The following is an 18477-nucleotide window of genomic DNA, read 5'->3' on the forward strand; positions in this document are numbered from 1 at the left end:
GCTGCAGCAGAACATACTCTCCCTGCATCAAGTGCAAGTGCCTAAATGTCTCTCTCTGAGTAGACTCTAAACTCTAAACATCTGCAGCACAGAAAGTTGAATTCTTAGCTTCTGTTTTAGTGACAGCTTCTGAAGGCTGCTGTTGGTTACTCTGACCTTAAAAAGTCGGGATATCTGCATGAACAAATGTACAATGAAAAAATAACAGTGCACTCTATTCACTGTTTTAAAAGACAAAAATGGGAGAGCTTAACTATTACGACAAATTATTTCTGGAGGGGTACAACCATAATGCCCAAGGTAAAATCAAATCACACAATTGCAGATGAGATCGTCACTGCTTTTTTTTATGGCTTCCATACTGGAAAATACCACCTCTCATCAGCTAGAGGAGAGATCTGTAAGCTTCTGGTACCTAGTTCCTGCAACACTCTATGATAAGGTACCTCTTAAAGAAAATTAAATACGATAATGATTCCAATCCCACTATGGTCTCTTTATATTGTACAGAAATATTCTAATAACATCTAACAAAAAAACACAGACTTAAAAATTCATGCTAGATATCAGAATCTCAGTGCCAAGATGAGAAGCCAGGATACCCGATGCCCTACCTGCCACCTGAATCTTAAAGACCAGCTTGTCTCCACCAGCCTCGCAGCTGTACTCGCCCGCGTCCTTCTTCTCCACGCCCTCCACCACCAGCCGCCGGGTCCTGCCCTCTGACTCCATGCGCAGCTTCTTGCTGGAGCTCAGCTGCTTGCTGTCCTTGTACCACCTCACCTCTGTCTGGGCCTGGGACACCTCGCAGCTTAGCGTGGCCTTCTGGGAGGCAGCGACTTTCACCTCCTTCTGCACCGAGTCCCTGTTGGCGAACGTGGCCTGGGGCTCTGGGGGGGGGGGGGGAGAGGGGGCATCGTCACATCCCTGTGGATCTGGGCAGTGCCTCATGCTTACAGGAGGAGCACGCTGCTCTGGACTGGAGCAGCCCACAGAGTGCCTTTCAAGGGGCACCACTCCTACATGTGCTAAAGCCAAGGACTGGCACAGACTGAGCACCACAAGACAGTGACATGAAAACACTAAATGATGATACAAACAGAAAGACTGCAATTGACAAAGAAGGCTATCGATGGCAAGAATAAAAAAAGGGGGGGAGTGTGGTAGCTCTGTGGCTAAGGATCTGTGCCTGTGGCTGGAAGGTTGCTGGTTCGTATCCTGTGGCCGGCAGAGGAATCCTACTCTGTTGGGCCCCTGAGCAAGGCCCTTAACCCCAACTGCTCCAGGGGTGCCATATAAATGGCTGACCCTGCGCTCTCACCCCAAGCTTCTCTCTCCCTGTCTGTGTATCTCATGGAGAGCAAGATGGTGTATGTAAAAAGACAAATTACTGATACAAGAAATTGTAAATGGCCACTAACGTAATCTTATCTTATCTTAACTGTGCTGAAAGATAAAATCACAAGGATCACACTGCTCCAGACTGGACAGGCACAGAAATTTTCTGCAGCCTTCAGAGTGTTTTTCAGTACCCACAAAGGTACTGGATTGATGCATAAATACCGTGACACACAAACAGAGAAGATTTCACATTGTGGTTCTTGTTTCTACTGCTAAAAATGTTGAAATTATAAATACTGATCCTAGCTCTGGTTTCCACCCACAGTCCAAAAACATGCTGGTACTGTACAGTATGTTAATTGGTTTCTGGCAAATTGCTCCTAGGTGCGAGTGTGTGTGTTTGTGTCTACAGTATATGTCTGCCCTGTAATGGAATGGTGTCCTGTCCAGGGTGTACCCTGCCCTGTGCCTGTTGATTGCTGGGATAGATTCAGCCACTACCACGAAACCTCAACTGGAAGAAGCAGTCAGGAAGTGGATGGTTGGATTACTGACCATAAGTGAGTGAAGAAAAATTCTACTTTGACTAGTGCGTAATAATGTCTTTCCTTTGTACCCATTTAATTATTCATTTGGTAGACGTTTTTTTCCAAAACGACTTACAGACGCATCTGGTCAAGATGACCCATTTACATGTCACACAGCTCAGAGCTGATCTTCTTTCCATGAAAGTCATAAAATTTCATAATAACTGTGGTTTTCACCCAACAGATTTTTTTTCCCTTTTTGCTCTTTATTCATCATTATTTTGTATATTGTAAGATGTAAGAAAAAGAAACCCTAAAACTGGATTTTCTATTTGCTTACATACTGCTCCTTTGTCTTAAAAAAGGGTGTGAAAAGTAAAAAGGCAAAATCATAAGGCAAGTCTGTGTTTACATTACTTTTAATCACATATATAAGAATGTACTTTTTTACACTGTTTTTTTGTGAATGTCATTTTTCCTGTAGTATTTCTAATAAAGTGGGTACCAACCTTTGACCTGAACGCTGAACTCCTGCTTGTCGTCAGCGGTCTGACAGGAGTAGGTGCTGCTGTCTTTAGCCTCAGCAGATTTGATTACCAGTCGGCGCGTCAGGCCCTCCTTCTTGATCTCATACTTCTTCCCTTCCTTCAGCTCCACTCCGTCCCTGAACCACCTGACTGCCGCACTCTCAGAGGTCACAGTGGCTGTCAGGACAATGTTTTCACTTTCCTGTACTGTTACCGTTTCCTTTATTTCGGTCTTCTTCTGGAACTTCATCGCAGATTCTGGAGAAAGAAGCCAGACAAAACTGAGCTCACTCCTCCTTTTCAAACATCTGTGACAATATGGTTGGTCCCCTTAATCCGATTGCATGTTGTGGAGAAGCTACACACATAAACCCTTTAAATCAGGGTCTCTGAACCCCACAGATGCAGCCATTCAAAATGGGGGGGCGATACCGCATTATTTTGCGGTGCGCTTTACGCAGTCTACCGCGAGTTACCGGTAAATACCGCTAGTTACCGTAAATTCTCCTATAATACCGCAAGCAAAATAATAGTATCCGGAATTTCCGCAAGTTGTAGCTAATAAAGCTCAACCTCTCATGTTTGAGCTGTCGCCATCAAAGTCTTTAACGAAGATATTACTAATAGTATTAATAATGAATGACCTTGGACAAGCTGTAAACTCAAAGTATTGCCCTGGTCCACATTATTTTTTTCATTGACCGTCTTTGTAAAAGTAACACCACAGCATTTCGCAATCACGCATTTGTTTCCAATCATGCAAAGTACAGTAATTTTTGTGAATCGATTCACCATGCCTTTCACATGCTCATAAAAGAGATTGATTTAGGAACATAAACATATTACCGTATGCAAACTGTACTGTATACAGTATGTATATGTATATTTAATGTCTTAACTGTGTCCGTTTAAGTATTGAATATTTATATGGAATTTTACCACTGAAGGGAAATCTTAGTACCTGAGCATAAAAAGAATAGGAGCATACTGTAACGCGTGTGAAGGCCATAAACGATATTAATTTTGGAACTTAACCATACAGTATATGGCTAGTCTCGGTACTTTAAAGAAAACATACACACCAGTATTCCATTTCTCCCTAAACATTTTAAGCATCGAAGTCTTTAACTAACGTGATACCGGAGTCAACAACCATACTTTTTAGAATTTGATTAAAAGGGAGTATAATATGGAATCGCGTATCTAAAGAAATTAATAACGATATAATTATATTCATGTACCGCAACACAAGAATAGTACACGCTGTACATTGTCTGTTGCAACGTAAATTGCAAAAATGCACTTGGAATCTGTCCAAGCCCTACTTTGTCAGGCATTTTCTTTTACTGCAACAGACATAAAAACTCCCTTGCTTTTAACAGAGCGTTTCATAATTTCTAACTACGAAAATTATTTAAACTGCGACACTTATCATTCAACCAGAGCTCGAAATGTCACAAGGATCCTCTAGAGCACAGCAAAGACTGTATTAAAAGAATCGCGTATCTAAAGAAATTAATAAGATATAATTATATTCGTGTACTGCGACAGGGCTGTGTAGGGCTGTTTCACCTCTCTCTTCATGTGACTCTATTCAAAAGCCATTTAGCAAAGAGGGGATGAGAAGAGTGACAAACTAGTATACTTTAGATCTTTTTTTCTGAACCGGGGAAAATCTGATCATGTTTCTCTATAACAATAATAAAAAACTTTATTTTACATATCACCTTTAAAAGTGGCATCTCAAAGCAGTACAGTAGATGTAAACCACAGATTACAAAGTAAATACCCAGACAAACGCAAACGCGTTTTTAATAAAATGCTTTTATTCATTCAGCAGAGAGAGAGCGTAAAACCTGGGCGTAACAGCTGTTCCTTTTTCTGATCACTCGCTCTCTGGATAAACGTCTCGCCTGTCCTGTTCTTTGTTTTCCTAATTTGCCGATTATGCCTTCTGCGATCCACTCCTGCCCTCACACCTAAAGAAGACTATTTTAAATTTGCTGTCCTTAAGGTGATATCACATAAAGGTGATATGTAAAATAATGTTTTTTATTATTGTTATAGAGAAACATGATCAGATTTTCCCCAGTTCAGAAAAAAAGATCTAAAGTATTCTAGTTTGTCACTAGTATACTGTAACGCTTACGGCCGACAGGTACTGTGTAAGAGCCGGCGTACCAGAGCAGGTGACGTCACCGCCCTTCCCTATGATAGCAGGACTACAGCTACTGAGCTGTAGAGAGATCTCTCTTTAGCTCACGGGGCTAGGTCGCTGCAGAGAGACGCGGAAGTCCCGGGTTCGAGCCTCAGTCGGGATGGGGCCGACCAGATACGGCAAGGGCGCCCGCCTGAGCCCCCGTTGCGTTACATTGGTGTCAGAAGCGGGGTGGGATAGCCCTTCGCCGGGGACGGCGATTTAAGCGGGGGAGAGTGTAACGCTTACGGCCGACAGGCACTGTGTAAGAGCCGGCGTACCAGAGCAGGTGACGTCACCGCCCTTCCCTGTGATAGCAGGACTACAGCTACTGGGCTGTAGAGAGATCTCTCTTTAGCTCACGGGGCTAGGTCGCTGCAGAGAGACGCGGAAGTCCCGGGTTCGAGCCACCTATACTTTGGGCCGACCTGATGCGGCAAGGGCGCCCGCCTGAGCCCCCGTTGCGTTACATTGGTGTCAGAAGCGGGGTGGGATAGCCCTTCGCCGGGGACGGCGATTTTTAATACAGTCTTCGCTGTGCTCTAGAGGATCCTTGTGATACAGTATTTCGAGCTCTGGTTGAATGATAAGTGTCGCAGTTTAAATCTCTCTCTCTCAATTCAATTCAAGGTGCTTTATTGGCATGACAGATGGGTACAATCAGTGTTGGGTATTTACTTTGCTTTGAGATGCCACTTTTAAAGGTGATATATTAAATCAAGGCTTTAACTTGCTTTAACTACGCAAGTCTGAGTTCTTGTGTCTGTCCTATCCAAACCCGAAAGTATCACAATATGTATCTTTATAGCAGGTGGTGTACAGCTTTTTAGTATAGATTACACATTTCTAAAATGTATTTAAAAAATAAAAACGATTACAATCTAATCTTTCCACGTTTGATCCCAAGATCCCAAGAAAAATAAATCTAAACGGGGAGAAAGCTATGCTGAAAGTTTATTAAGATACTTAGAAGACAAAGATATCAATTTATGTTGCATTTGTCCGATTGTAAATCAAAAAACACATATATTTAAACACGCGTTTACGATTTAAATCAAAACGCGATTCAAAGCAATATAAATGTTTATATTGTAACGCATAGGTGACTATTCATTGTTATTAAAATGACTTAAATTCGATCATGTTGTGATATTTAGAAATATAAATTTGTTTGGTGCGAGTGAGGTTTTATTTAATCTCTGACCAAGGGAAACGTTTCATTTTTTCAAAGAAATGTTTGTTAAAAAAAAAAGTCATGGTTCCAGTGGGATTCGATCACAGACCATGTGACATGGGAGTCAAGAACCTAACCCACAGCGCCACCGGCAAGGTCACATGCAGAGTACTGAACAAGCACTACAGAAACATTATCAACAGACAATGTACAGCGTGTACTATTCTTGTGTTGCGGTACATGAATATAATTATATCGTTATTAATTTCTTTAGATACGCGATTCCATATTATATTCCCTTTTAATCAAATTCTAAAAGTATGCTTGTTGACTCCGGTATCTCGTTAGTTTAAAAGTATGCTTGTTGACTCCGGTATCTCGTTAGTTAAAGACTTCGATGCTTAAAATGTTTAGGGAGAAATGGAATACTGGTGTGTATTTTTTCTTTAAAGTACCAAGACCAGCCATATACTGTCTGTAACATAGGGATTTCTATATGTCTTTATTTAGTGGTTACATTAGTTTATGTTCCAAAATTAATATCGTTTATGGCCTTCACACGCCTTACAGTATGCTCCTATTCTTTTTATGCTCAGCTACTAAGATTTCCCTTCAGTGGTAAAATTCCATATAAATATTCAATACTACAACGGGCACAGTAAAGACATTTACTGTAAATCTTTCTACGACACACCAACGGACCACGAGTGCCCCTGTCGGTCAACCAATCACGTACCGCGGTACCACTCGTCATCGTACGTCACAATGCGCGACGCCGTAGCCAATTACCTCCGGTACGTGTCTGTACCACGCACTTTGAATGGCTGCATCTGTATGTGCTGGAAACTTTCTTGTAAATCTAACACTACAGACAGCGAGGGATTGTGAATACTGGTGCTGAAAAGCCTTCCCACCCTGATTTGATTTTTAACCTGTTTTAGCCTCACCAGAGATTCCTAGTAAACCCAACCTGAAATGTCAGGACAGCAGCACTGTGCTTTCTCCTTTTCATATTAAACTTTAAGGGAACACTAATCTTGTTTTCCCTGCTAACCTACAGAAGAGCAAACCCGCTTCGTCCTTAAAACTATAGGAAATATTCATCTTTTCCCTGGCCTAATCATAATCTTTAATCTAGTCAACCCTCATGACCTAGCTGATAACACAGTAACACTTGTCTGCTGAACTTTCTTTAGAGAGACTGAGAACATACTCTCCCTGCATCAAGTGCAAGTGCCTGAACGTCTCTCTCTGACTAGACTCTAAACCGCACATCTGCAGCACAGAAAGTAGAATTCTTACATTAGCTTCTGTTTTAGTGACAGCTTCTGAAGGCTGCTGTTGGTTACTCTGACCTTAAATAGTCAGGATATCTGCATGAACAAATTTACAATGAAAAAATAACAGTGCACTCTATTAACTCTTTAAAAGACAAAAATAGGAGACCTTAACTATTATGATAAATTATTTCTGGAGGGGTACAATCATATTGCCCAAGGTAAAATCAAATCACACAATTGCAGAAAAGATCGACGCTTTTTATTACTGCTTCCATACTGGAAAATACCACCTCTCATCGGCTAGAGGAGAGATCTGTAAGCTTCTGGTAACTAGTTCCTGCAACACTGATAAGGTACCTCTTAAAGCAAATTTAATACGATAATGATTCCAATCCCACTCTGGTCTCTTTATATTGTACAGAAATACTCTAATAACATCTAACAAAAAACACTGACTTTAAAATTCATGCTAGATGTCAGAATCTCAGTGCCAAGATAAGAAGCCAGGACACCCGATGCCCTACCTGCCACCTGAATCTTAAAGACCAGCTTGTCTCCACCGGCCTCGCAGCTGTACTCGCCCGCGTCCTTCTTCTCCACGCTCTCCACCACCAGCCGCCGGGTCCTGCCCTCCGACTCCATGCGCAGCTTCTTGCTGGAGCTCAGCTGCTTGCCGTCCTTGTACCACCTCACCTCTGTCTGGGCCTGGGACACCTCGCAGCTCAGCGTGGCCTTCTGGGAGGCAGCGACTTTCACCTCCTTCTGCACCGAGTCCCTGTTGGCGAACGTGGCCTGGGGCTCTGGGGGGGGGGGGGGGGGGAGAGGGGGCATCGTCACATCCCTGTGGATCTGGGCAGTGCCTCATGCTTACAGGAGGAGCACGCTGCTCTGGACTGGAGAAGCCCACAGAGTGCCTTTCAAGGGGCACCACTCCTACATGTGCTAAAGCCAAGGACTGGCACAGACTGAGCACCACAAGACAGTGACATGAAAACACTAAATGATGATACAAACAGAAAGACTGCAATTGACAAAGAAGGCTATCGATGGCAAAATATAAAAAAAGGGGGCGGCAGAGGAATCCTACTCCGTTGGACCCCTGAGCGAGGCCCTTAACCCTAACTGCTCCAGAGGTGCCATATACAGTAAATGGCTGACCCTGCTTCTGACCCCAAGCTTCTCTTCCTGTCTGTGTATCTCATGGAGAGCAAGATGGGGTATGAAAAAAGACAAATTACTGATACAAGAAATTGTAAATGGCCAATAACGTAATCTTATCTTATCTTAACTGTGCTGAAAGATAACATCACAAGGAGCACACTGCTCCAGACTGGACAAACACAGAAAGTCTCTGCAGCCTTCAGAGTGTTTTTCAGTAACTACACAGGTACTGGATTGATGCATAAATACCGTGAAACACAAACACAGAAGATTTCACACTGTAGTTCTGGTTTCTACTGCTAAAAATGTTGAAATTATTTCTGGAGGGGTACAATTATACTGCCCATGGTAAAATCAAATCACACAATTGCAGAAGAGATCGCCGCTTCTTTTTATTACTGCTTTTGAACTGGAAAATACCACTCTCATCAGCTAGAGGAGAGATCTGTAAGCTTCTGGTACCTAGTTCCTGCAACACTCTATAATAAGGTACCTCTTAAAGCAAATTTAATACGATAATGATTCCAATCCCACTCTGGTCTCTTTATATTGTAAAGAAATACTCTAATAACATCTAACAAAAAACAGTGACTTTAAAATTCATGCTAGATGTCAGAATCTCAGTGCCAAGATGAGAAGCCAGGACACCCGATGCCCTACCTGCCACCTGAATCTTAAAGACCAGCTTGTCTCCACCGGCCTCGCAGCTGTACTCGCCCGCGTCCTTCTTCTCCACGCTCTCCACCACCAGCCGCCGGGTCCTGTCCTCCGACTCCATGCGCAGCTTCTTGCTGGAGCTCAGCTGCTTGCCGTCCTTGTACCACCTCACCTCTGTCTGGGCCTGGGACACCTCGCAGCTCAGCGTGGCCTTCTGGGAGGCAGCGACTTTCACCTCCTTCTGCACCGAGTCCCTGTTGGCGAACGTGGCCTGGGGCTCTGGGGGGGGGGGGGGGAGAGGGGGCATCGTCACATCCCTGTGGATCTGGGCAGTGCCTCATGCTTACAGGAGGAGCACGCTGCTCTGGACTGGAGCAGCCCACAGAGTGCCTTTCAAGGGGCACCACTCCTACATGTGCTAAAGCCAAGGACTGGCACAGACTGAGCACCACAAGACAGTGACATGAAAACACTAAATGATGATACAAACAGAAAGACTGCAATTGACAAAGAAGGCTATTGATGGCAAAATATAAAAAAGGGGGGCGGCAGAGGAATCCTACTCCGTTGGACCCCTGAGCGAGGCCCTTAACCCTAACTGCTCCAGGGGTGCCATATACAGTAAATGGCTGACCCTGCTTCTGACCCCAAGCTTCTCTTCCTGTCTGTGTATCTCATGGAGAGCAAGATGGGGTATGAAAAAAGACAAATTACTGATACAAGAAATTGTAAATGGCCAATAACGTAATCTTATCTTATCTTAACTGTGCTGAAAGATAACATCACAAGGAGCACACTGCTCCAGACTGGACAAACACAGAAAGTCTCTGCAGCCTTCAGAGTGTTTTTCAGTAACTACACAGGTACTGGATTGATGCATAAATACCGTGAAACACAAACACAGAAGATTTCACACTGTAGTTCTGGTTTCTACTGCTAAAAATGTTGAAATTATTTCTGGAGGGGTACAATTATACTGCCCATGGTAAAATCAAATCACACAATTGCAGAAGAGATCGCCGCTTCTTTTTATTACTGCTTTTGAACTGGAAAATACCACTCTCATCAGCTAGAGGAGAGATCTGTAAGCTTCCGGTACCTAGTTCCTGCAACACTCTATAATAAGGTACCTCTTAAAGCAAATTTAATACGATAATGATTCCAATCCCACTCTGGTCTCTTTATATTGTAAAGAAATACTCTAATAACATCTAACAAAAAACAGTGACTTTAAAATTCATGCTAGATGTCAGAATCTCAGTGCCAAGATGAGAAGCCAGGACACCCGATGCCCTACCTGCCACCTGAATCTTAAAGACCAGCTTGTCTCCACCAGCCTCGCAGCTGTACTCGCCCGCGTCCTTCTTCTCCACGCTCTCCACCACCAGCCGCCGGGTCCTGCCCTCTGACTCCATGCGCAGCTTCTTGCTGGAGCTCAGCTGCTTGCCGTCCTTGTACCACCTCACCTCTGTCTGGGCCTGGGACACCTCGCAGCTCAGCGTGGCCTTCTGGGAGGCAGCGACTCTCACCTCCTTCTGCACCGAGTCCCTGTTGGCGAACGTAGCCTGGGGCTCTGGGGGGGAGAGGGGGCATCAAAATGCTATTAGAAAAGTTTTTAACATATTAAAAAAAGTCTGTGTCTTCACACGGTTGAGCTCTTTCTTTAAAAACTTGCCTTTGACATTCACTTGGAATGTTATCTCATCCTCAGGGAGTTTATATGTATACACGCCAGAGTCGCTGACTTTCGTGCTCTTTATTTTGAGCTTTCTGGTTGTGCCTTCCGTTTCTATGACCACATCTTTTCCCAGCTTCACTTCCTGTCCTCTCCTCATCCACTTCCCCTCTGCAGCAGCCTGGCTCACTTCACAGGACAGCACCACTGTCTCTCCCAAGCAGGATGAGAACTCTGTCTTCGTTGTAGACTTCTTCACAAATTTTGAAGTTGTTTCTAAAAAACACATACCCAAATTAATTAGTATGATGTATTTTTGTCAAACTAAATGTACTGCATTAGTATGAGACCTTTAAATCACAGATATTTTAAATAATGGAAGTAGTCAAATTAAATAATCAAACTATATACATATTAGTCAAATTAAATACTATTTTATTTTAAAAATAAAGTCAAGATTTTTAGGAAACACTGTGGCTCTCACTGGGCCCCAATTAGTTTTGTGTTCTTATGATCCCCTGTTCATTACATACATTCAATTCATACATCCCTGTGTATGAAATGTTCTCCCCACTGCAACGGAACCTATTAAAATTTCACAAATAAATGAGCAGAACTCTGCTTTGAAAGGACACCCCCCAGGGTCACTGGAATAAATTAGAGCAAGATTTTTGCATTCAAGAGTCTGGGGGAAATGCAGGTTTATTACACACATTATTCCGCTACAAGTATCCAGTCTCTTATTCTCCTCCGCAAGTCATCATAACGCGGTTTCATTACAATATACAGTATTGAGAGTTTTTCCAACTGCACTTTCCCCCTTGGCCTTCTTTCCCTCTTCTGGAGCTACCTTATTACAATTTATCATGCTGCTTTTCTGCTTTCTATTGATATGCAAAAATATGAATACTGAGATCAATATTTTGCTAGTTTTCTAGAGCAGAAGAAGACAGTGATGGCAAGTATTTAAACCCTAAGCTTCAGCACTGCAAATGAACCAGGTAGAACTTCCTAAAAATGTTAGATCAGTTTGTATGATCAGTATTACACACTTTTCTTTCTTTCTTGTCACCTCAGCATCTCTCCAGCATTATGGAAAGCTCACCAGACAGGTGTCCTCACAGACATGCCTTCTCACCTTTCATTTTGACATGATAGGTCACTTTGTCCTCTTCCGTCTCACAGGTATACTGGCCTTGGTCGCTCTGCCTGGCGTTTTTGATGACAAGTTTGCGCTGTGTCCCCTGGGAGATGAGGGTGGTCCTCTGATCCTGCTTGACCTCACTGTGACCTTTCCTCCACACTACACTCGTGCCGACCGCTGCCACCTCACAGCTCAGCACCAAGTCCTCTGACGCACAGACTGTCACCTCTGCAGGGCTCTGAGGTTTGTTCACAAACTTAGCTGGCTCCTCTGAGGAATTAATAGACGACAGATTAGGACATGACTCCATTTAATAACTTCAAGAACTTCATTTACTTTAAAGGTGCTGCGATGTTTGAAATATTACGAGTCATGAAAGATTAAAATATGTCATCCTGAAACGTGTTTTAAAATATGTTGTTGAAAAGAATGAACATGGGGCAGAGATGACATTATTGTGGCCTCAGATTTTATTATGTGTTGAGGATCAAAATTTTCATTTAGGTGGCACAGTGTGAAGTCAGCAGGTCAACACTACAATACTTAATATTAAATTCAAAAATGTATTTTATTAAGGTCATTGAAGCAATTTTGTTTTATTGAATTTCAGCACACAAAGTATGTAACAGCAGGTCTCTTTTCTAAATCCTGTCTGAAAGATAAATAATGAAGAGCGAGTTTGTGTTCTACAAAACGTGCCTCTTTACACCTTTCATTGTGACAAAATGTTTCATCATGTTGTGCTCCAGAATAAGGAATGGTGTGATTTTTTTTGTTATAACCAGTTGCTTCATTAAATAATTTATTCATGTACCAATCTCTAAAATAATTTATATCAGCAAAATAGGTGAGTCCAAAGGGACTGAAATCTGCAAACACCATTCTCGGTGCTCTTGATATTTGTGACTCCCTGGTATAAATATTGCCCTCATTCACATACTTACAGTACATTTGTTTTTTAATCCAACATCTACCAATCCAAAACAATTAAATGTTATCATAACAACATATGAAAGGTTATGCTGAGCCCAGGAAAGTATCTGGTCTCCCTTTTCAAGATTGATATCAGAGTAGAGATACTGTTTGTAACATCGCATTCCTTTGGTGCTTCCCTACCACCCCAACACACTTCCTATCCCCAGGACTATTAACGACAACTTTTCCATCCTACAGGATGATCCCTCCATTGGGGCCCTCTTTTCTGACCGCCCCATCATCTCATATCGCCGATCACCTAATCTGCGTAACTTTCTTGTTCACAGCTCCCTCGACCGCCCTCAGCAACCATCCACACCAGGCACTTTCCCTTGCAACAGAGCTCGCTGTATCACCTGCAAGTACACATCTAACACCACACTCATTCAAGGCCCCTCAGGACAATTCCGGATCACCCAGATGGCATCTTCTACTTCCAGCAACCTTATTTACTGTATCTCTTGCAGTAAATGCCCAGCCATCTACATTGGAGAAACGGGAAGGAGACTCGGAGACCGCTTCAGAGAACACGTCAGGGCTGTAAAGATTAAAGATCTCTCCAAGTCCATTGTTTCTCATTTCACCTCTGACGGCCATGACCACTCTAATCTCTCCGTCTGAGTTCTCAAAGATGGTTTTCCAAACGCATACATCAGAAAGACTACCGAAACCAAAATTATCCTGCAGCTAGGATCTCACCTTCCCCCTTCTCTTAATGACAGACTACTTTTCTTCTAAATTTTCTCCATTCATTGGAAGTTTCATTTCACACCTCTCTACACCTATTCTGACTTCACACCTCTCGATTGGCCTCTCTTTCTGTCCCTTGCTCCCTCCTCTCACTCCTCCTCTCTCCCAGCCTTTGTTTCTTCGCTACATTACCTTTGCCTACTGCCTTGTCTTTCTCACACCTGCAGAAGGCTCCATGGCCGAAACGCTGTGTTTTCTTTCTTCTTTTTTTCAGCATGGAATAAACCTATTACTTGTTCCTTTGCAGCCTACGCATGCTGACGCAGCTACCCACCTGAACTACTTGTTTGTAACATGTTGAGCAAACTGCACAACAATCGGAGAGGATATAGTAATGAGTTGCAAAATATTAATGCTACAGGATGTATGCTTTGAGATGTTAACCTCCCTGCAAAACTCCAAAAAACAATGTATTTATTTGTGCTACATTTGTGTACATTTGAGCTGTTAAAAGTAGCATTTCTTCTGCTTTCCTTGAAACTATATACTGTAGTGCATTCATTTTCGTACTTTGATGTCACTCAGCTCCCCCCTAAAACTGTTCAGGAGAACTACCTGTACACCTGTTCAATTTGTTTGTGACAGTTTGTGTCACTTAAAGTATCATTTGTGCTGCTTTAATTTCTGAGAAATAATGCTCTTTCTCAGGATAGTGACGTCAATCAGCCACAATATAATGGGGAAGGTGAAATGAATTGTTCTCTTTCACTTGTGGCAGTTTGTGGCTTTAAAATTAAAGCTTATGCTGCATTAGTTTCTGAGATACAATGCATTCCTTTTTTGTGATGTGACATCACTCAGGCCACTTACAACAGTGTAGGAGAACTAAACTGGATTTATTCATTTGTGCTACATTTGTGACACTAAAATTATCATTTGTGCTGGTTCCATATTAAAGAAATAGATTCTTCTTTTTTCAGGGTTTGACATCACTCACCCATATACAATGGTGCAAAACAAAACCAGCCTCATTTGATTCTGCTACATTTATGCCATAAAAACTAGCATTTAAGCTGCTTTCCTTTCCAAATATAATGCATTCTTGTTTCACAATGTGACATCACTCAGACCCCCTTCAATAGTGCAGGAGAACTGAACTGGTCTCATTTGTTACTGCTATATTTGTACCGGTTTCAGCCACTAAAAGTAACATTGGTGCTGCTTTCATTTTCAAATTGCACCGACATACAGTAATGTTTCAAGGAAAGATGGAACTCAGCCCCTCTGAACTGAACTGGTCTCATCCACTTGTGCTATACTTATGCCAACATATGCTGTAAAAATAAACTTTTGTGCTGGTTTCTTTTCTGAGACTGTAGCTGAATAAAATATCTAGACGTACGGAAAGTGTGTGTGAGTAACAATGAACACACAGTTCTTGAGAAATACCGTGCCTCACAGTAACTGATAGAAATTCAGATTTGTAGGCCCATTAGAAAGAAAATGTGGGTGAGTTGTACAAGAACACACTCTCATGAGGACGTAAACATTAAGCTTTACACAAGTGCTAAAAGTACAGAATATGGCTGCAGCTGATGTTCCTGTTATGAAAATATAAGAAGGGTAGAGAAACAGTAGAAGAGAGGAGATCAGGGAGAGATCAGAGAACCTGAATGAGGGAGAGAGAGCCACTAACATCAGTATGGCTGGAAAGAGGAAAGACACTCGTGTTGTATCTCAGCCTAGGTTATAGAGGTTATCGGCTCAGGAGTGGGTTGATTCTGAGCGGAGAAATGGTCCTAGCACTGTCGAGTTCACTGTTACAGCTGACTGAGATAAGTAGTAAGCAGTAAGCAGTAGCAGACTCAGTTGTAGCTACAGTTCACGAGGAATGACAGCAGCCAAAAGCTTGGGAAAACGTAGAATCGTTTATTGTGATGTGGAGATTTGGCGTAACCCGCTTGGCTGAGGGCCAACCTCCCGGCCGTTGGAAGGGGAGGATAGGACCCCCATGCGACCAATTGGGTAGCTGCAAAGGTGGAGAGGGGGTGGAGGAGGGATGCAGAAAACGAACGAGGAAGAGGAGAGGGTGACGTTTGATATTTATGGAGACCGGTTGCTTACGTCAGGATTAGTGAGAATTGCAGCAGCTGTGTCGAATGAGCGCGGCTGCCTTCATTCCTCCCGAACTTTCATTAAAAACTCCATTATGTCAGACCACCAGTAAGGTAAAGAAGGCAATAGAGTGGTTCCAGTCAAACGGGAACAACCGAGAGAGAATTCATCCTGCTACAGTAAGCCAGGCTAAGGAAGCTTCTCTCTCTCTCTCTCACTCCAAGCTAGGGATTAGGTAACATCATTCGGGTATAAATCCTGGATGGGATTTATCATACTCCAGAAGGGGACACATAACCACAGTTGGTTAGTGAATTATATCAGCAGGTTATAAATCCCAGAGGAGATTTGAGATTCCTTAGAGGGAATCAATAGAGGTTGTTTTCCCAGGAGGGAAACGTACTGTAACAACAGGACCAACATAAGAAACCTGGCAACAGGCCATGGAGAATACCACAGTATCACAAAAATTTGTGTCAGAGGGCTGCAAAACCTCCAGGCAGATGTAGCAGAAAACGGCTTGAAGGCACCACTCCATTACAGATACAAGTATGTCTTTTTTTCAATGTGTGACGTCACTCCGCCACTCAACTTCGGGGCAAGAGAACTGAACATTCTATTCGTTTGTGCTATTAAAGTTAGCATTTTTTCTGCTTTCAATTCAGAGATATAGCGCCTTTTTTCAGTTATTTTATCTGCTACTTTGCCTCTAATTTCCCAAATGTGTGATTTTAATCTTTTATTGCCAGATACTGTATATGTTTATTTTATTTGTTTCATACAGTATTGGTTAGGGCTCTGTTTTTTTTATGTGCGTGCGCATTTGTGGATTAATCGTTAAATCAAAACTTTAACCTCAGTGAAAGAGATGCATTCTTATCCTTTAAAAAAAAAACACTTTAAAAAACCAGCACATTTTAATGACTCGTAGCCGTGAGTCTTTAAATGTTATGAGGGGTTAATTGTTAACCGCTTGCGAATTGCATACTGAGTTTAAAATGAGCAAAGTAAACAACTAGTAAGATTAATATATCGGTATTTCATTGCAGTAATAACAACGTTAATGTGATAACGCGCCACTATTGCATGAAAGTAGAGACGTATCAGGATATACAGTACGTCGGCTGTATTTTAATATAGGCCAGCAAATCAACCTTACAAATGTACACAGTAACATTCCATTCCGAATTTCCTAATTAAAATACAAGCCTTTCGGGAGTCACTAAACAAAAATATTAATACATTATTTAAAGAAATAAAAGATGAATACGCTGCCCCATTTTAACTTCACCACCAGTAGAAAGATCATAGTGGTAAAGTCACTGTAAGAAGTACTAACTTACAATGCCGCACAAAACGGAACACACGCGAATGAGAACAGCGCGGTTCTTCAACGTCTCTGTATGGCGGGGCTGTCATACCACAAAAACAGAATGTGCTTTATGCCGGGAAGGAAAGAAGCACAAAGGCTACTTTTAACTGCACAGATGCTGTGGGACTCACTGTGCAGTTTATAGGTGGCCTACTTCACTGCGCTCTTCTCGTCTTGTGACGGAGCGGTGGAACATGCAGGGTTAATACTGGGTTCGGCCGCTAGAAGGCGAAGCAGGACACTCCAGAGACGGAGAGAAACGCTTCACATTCTCCACGAGGTTATAAGCGAAATCGGCTTCAGCTGTCTGTGAACTGGATTTCTCACTATAAAAGATTTCAACACAGAAGGCACGTTGTCTGTTCCGAGTTGGAATAGGCTGGTATAGTCCTATGGTAGCAAGAATGAGTTGGATAATCAGTGTGGTCTTGAGTTCAAGACCTATAGGGTGTATATCAAGGTGCAAGGTCTGGTACCAAACTATACCAAATGAGGGCAAATAGCTATCCGTTGGATATTCTACAGTATATAATGTGCCATGAGATGAGTACAGCTATTGTGTTTGACTCATGTTCTGTATTGGAGTGGCTTTAATTTTTATTGATTAAAGATGGATATGTACCAGGACACTTGCAATGTGCAAGAGTTCTGCTTGATTCTCATTTGGTCTGTAGGCTAGTCCAGTTAAGAATTAACAACATTGCTGTTATGTGCAGTCCTTCCTAATCTTGCTATGAACTGGGATGAGGCATTTGTTCTATCGCCAAGGTATTCAACAAACCTACCATTTTGACACCTTTCTCATTGAACCAGAGCCACAGGGAAGAGAAGGGTAGTGTTCTGTAGAACTGTTCATAAATCACTAAGAGGATTTTTAGTCTATGCATACATTTTACCTATATAAAATAACATTTACTGACTGTTCCCCTATTCCTCAATCCCTTTTGTCCCCTAAACACCAGTGTTAATTCTCATTACAAACAGTGGAACAAATAGATTAATGTGATGTATAACAAGTATGTTCAGTCATGGCTGGGTATTTGCCTTAATTTCAGTTTTCTATCCTCCAGAAAATCTCTTGAGATTAATACATCTCAACTCCCTAATATGTTATAAACAACATGCATTAATAGTTGCAATAATAATGACCCCTTTTTTTCATCATGAGAATGTACAATGTGGGTTTACTGCATTGTGGTTGGAGTACACATTTACTTTTTAGTTTTACCCTGAAATTCAAGGTCTTTCACTTTAGAAATATTCATATTTGCAACTAAAAGGCAAAGAGATGAATACTTTTGCAAGGCACTGTATTGTGTACTTTAGGCTACTACTCCTTAATATGCTTACTCTTGATGTATCTGTGCTGTTTTAGGACAAATTTATCCTATTCCTTTCTACTTGGCTTACAATTCTAGAAAAGCAGCAGAATCCAGAAGTATTAATCTGGAACAAAAATCTCTTTCAAAATATCACATATTCACTTATATTATGGTCACAGTTCCCTCACCTGTTTTCCTTGTTTTCTTTCTAGTTAGTATGAAAAGCATAAATCAATCCAGATATTTCCTGTAGTATATCTTATCTGATTTTGGTGGTCTGTGGCATACTCCTAACTTGCAATTAACTTAATCTGCAGATT

General features: G+C 42.0%; 1 protein-coding gene across 1 annotated transcript in view; it reads right to left on the bottom strand.

The window, feature by feature from the left end:
- The window catches only part of obscnb (obscurin, cytoskeletal calmodulin and titin-interacting RhoGEF b), a 170288-nt gene that overhangs the window by 132574 nt on the left and 19237 nt on the right, over positions 1–18477 (bottom strand). The window contains exons 7-13 of the mRNA XM_088918145.1: positions 11678–11953; positions 10540–10815; positions 10162–10437; positions 8868–9143; positions 7571–7846; positions 2378–2653; positions 615–890 (exon numbers count right to left, since the gene is read on the bottom strand). Coding sequence (XP_088774271.1) covers positions 615–890; positions 2378–2653; positions 7571–7846; positions 8868–9143; positions 10162–10437; positions 10540–10815; positions 11678–11953 — 1932 coding nt within the window. The remainder of the gene's footprint in view (positions 1–614; positions 891–2377; positions 2654–7570; positions 7847–8867; positions 9144–10161; positions 10438–10539; positions 10816–11677; positions 11954–18477) is intronic.

This window comes from Atractosteus spatula, chromosome 6 (assembly GCF_055471065.1).
Source record: "Atractosteus spatula isolate fAtrSpa1 chromosome 6, fAtrSpa1.hap1, whole genome shotgun sequence".
Taxonomy (NCBI): Eukaryota; Metazoa; Chordata; class Actinopteri; order Semionotiformes; family Lepisosteidae; genus Atractosteus; species Atractosteus spatula.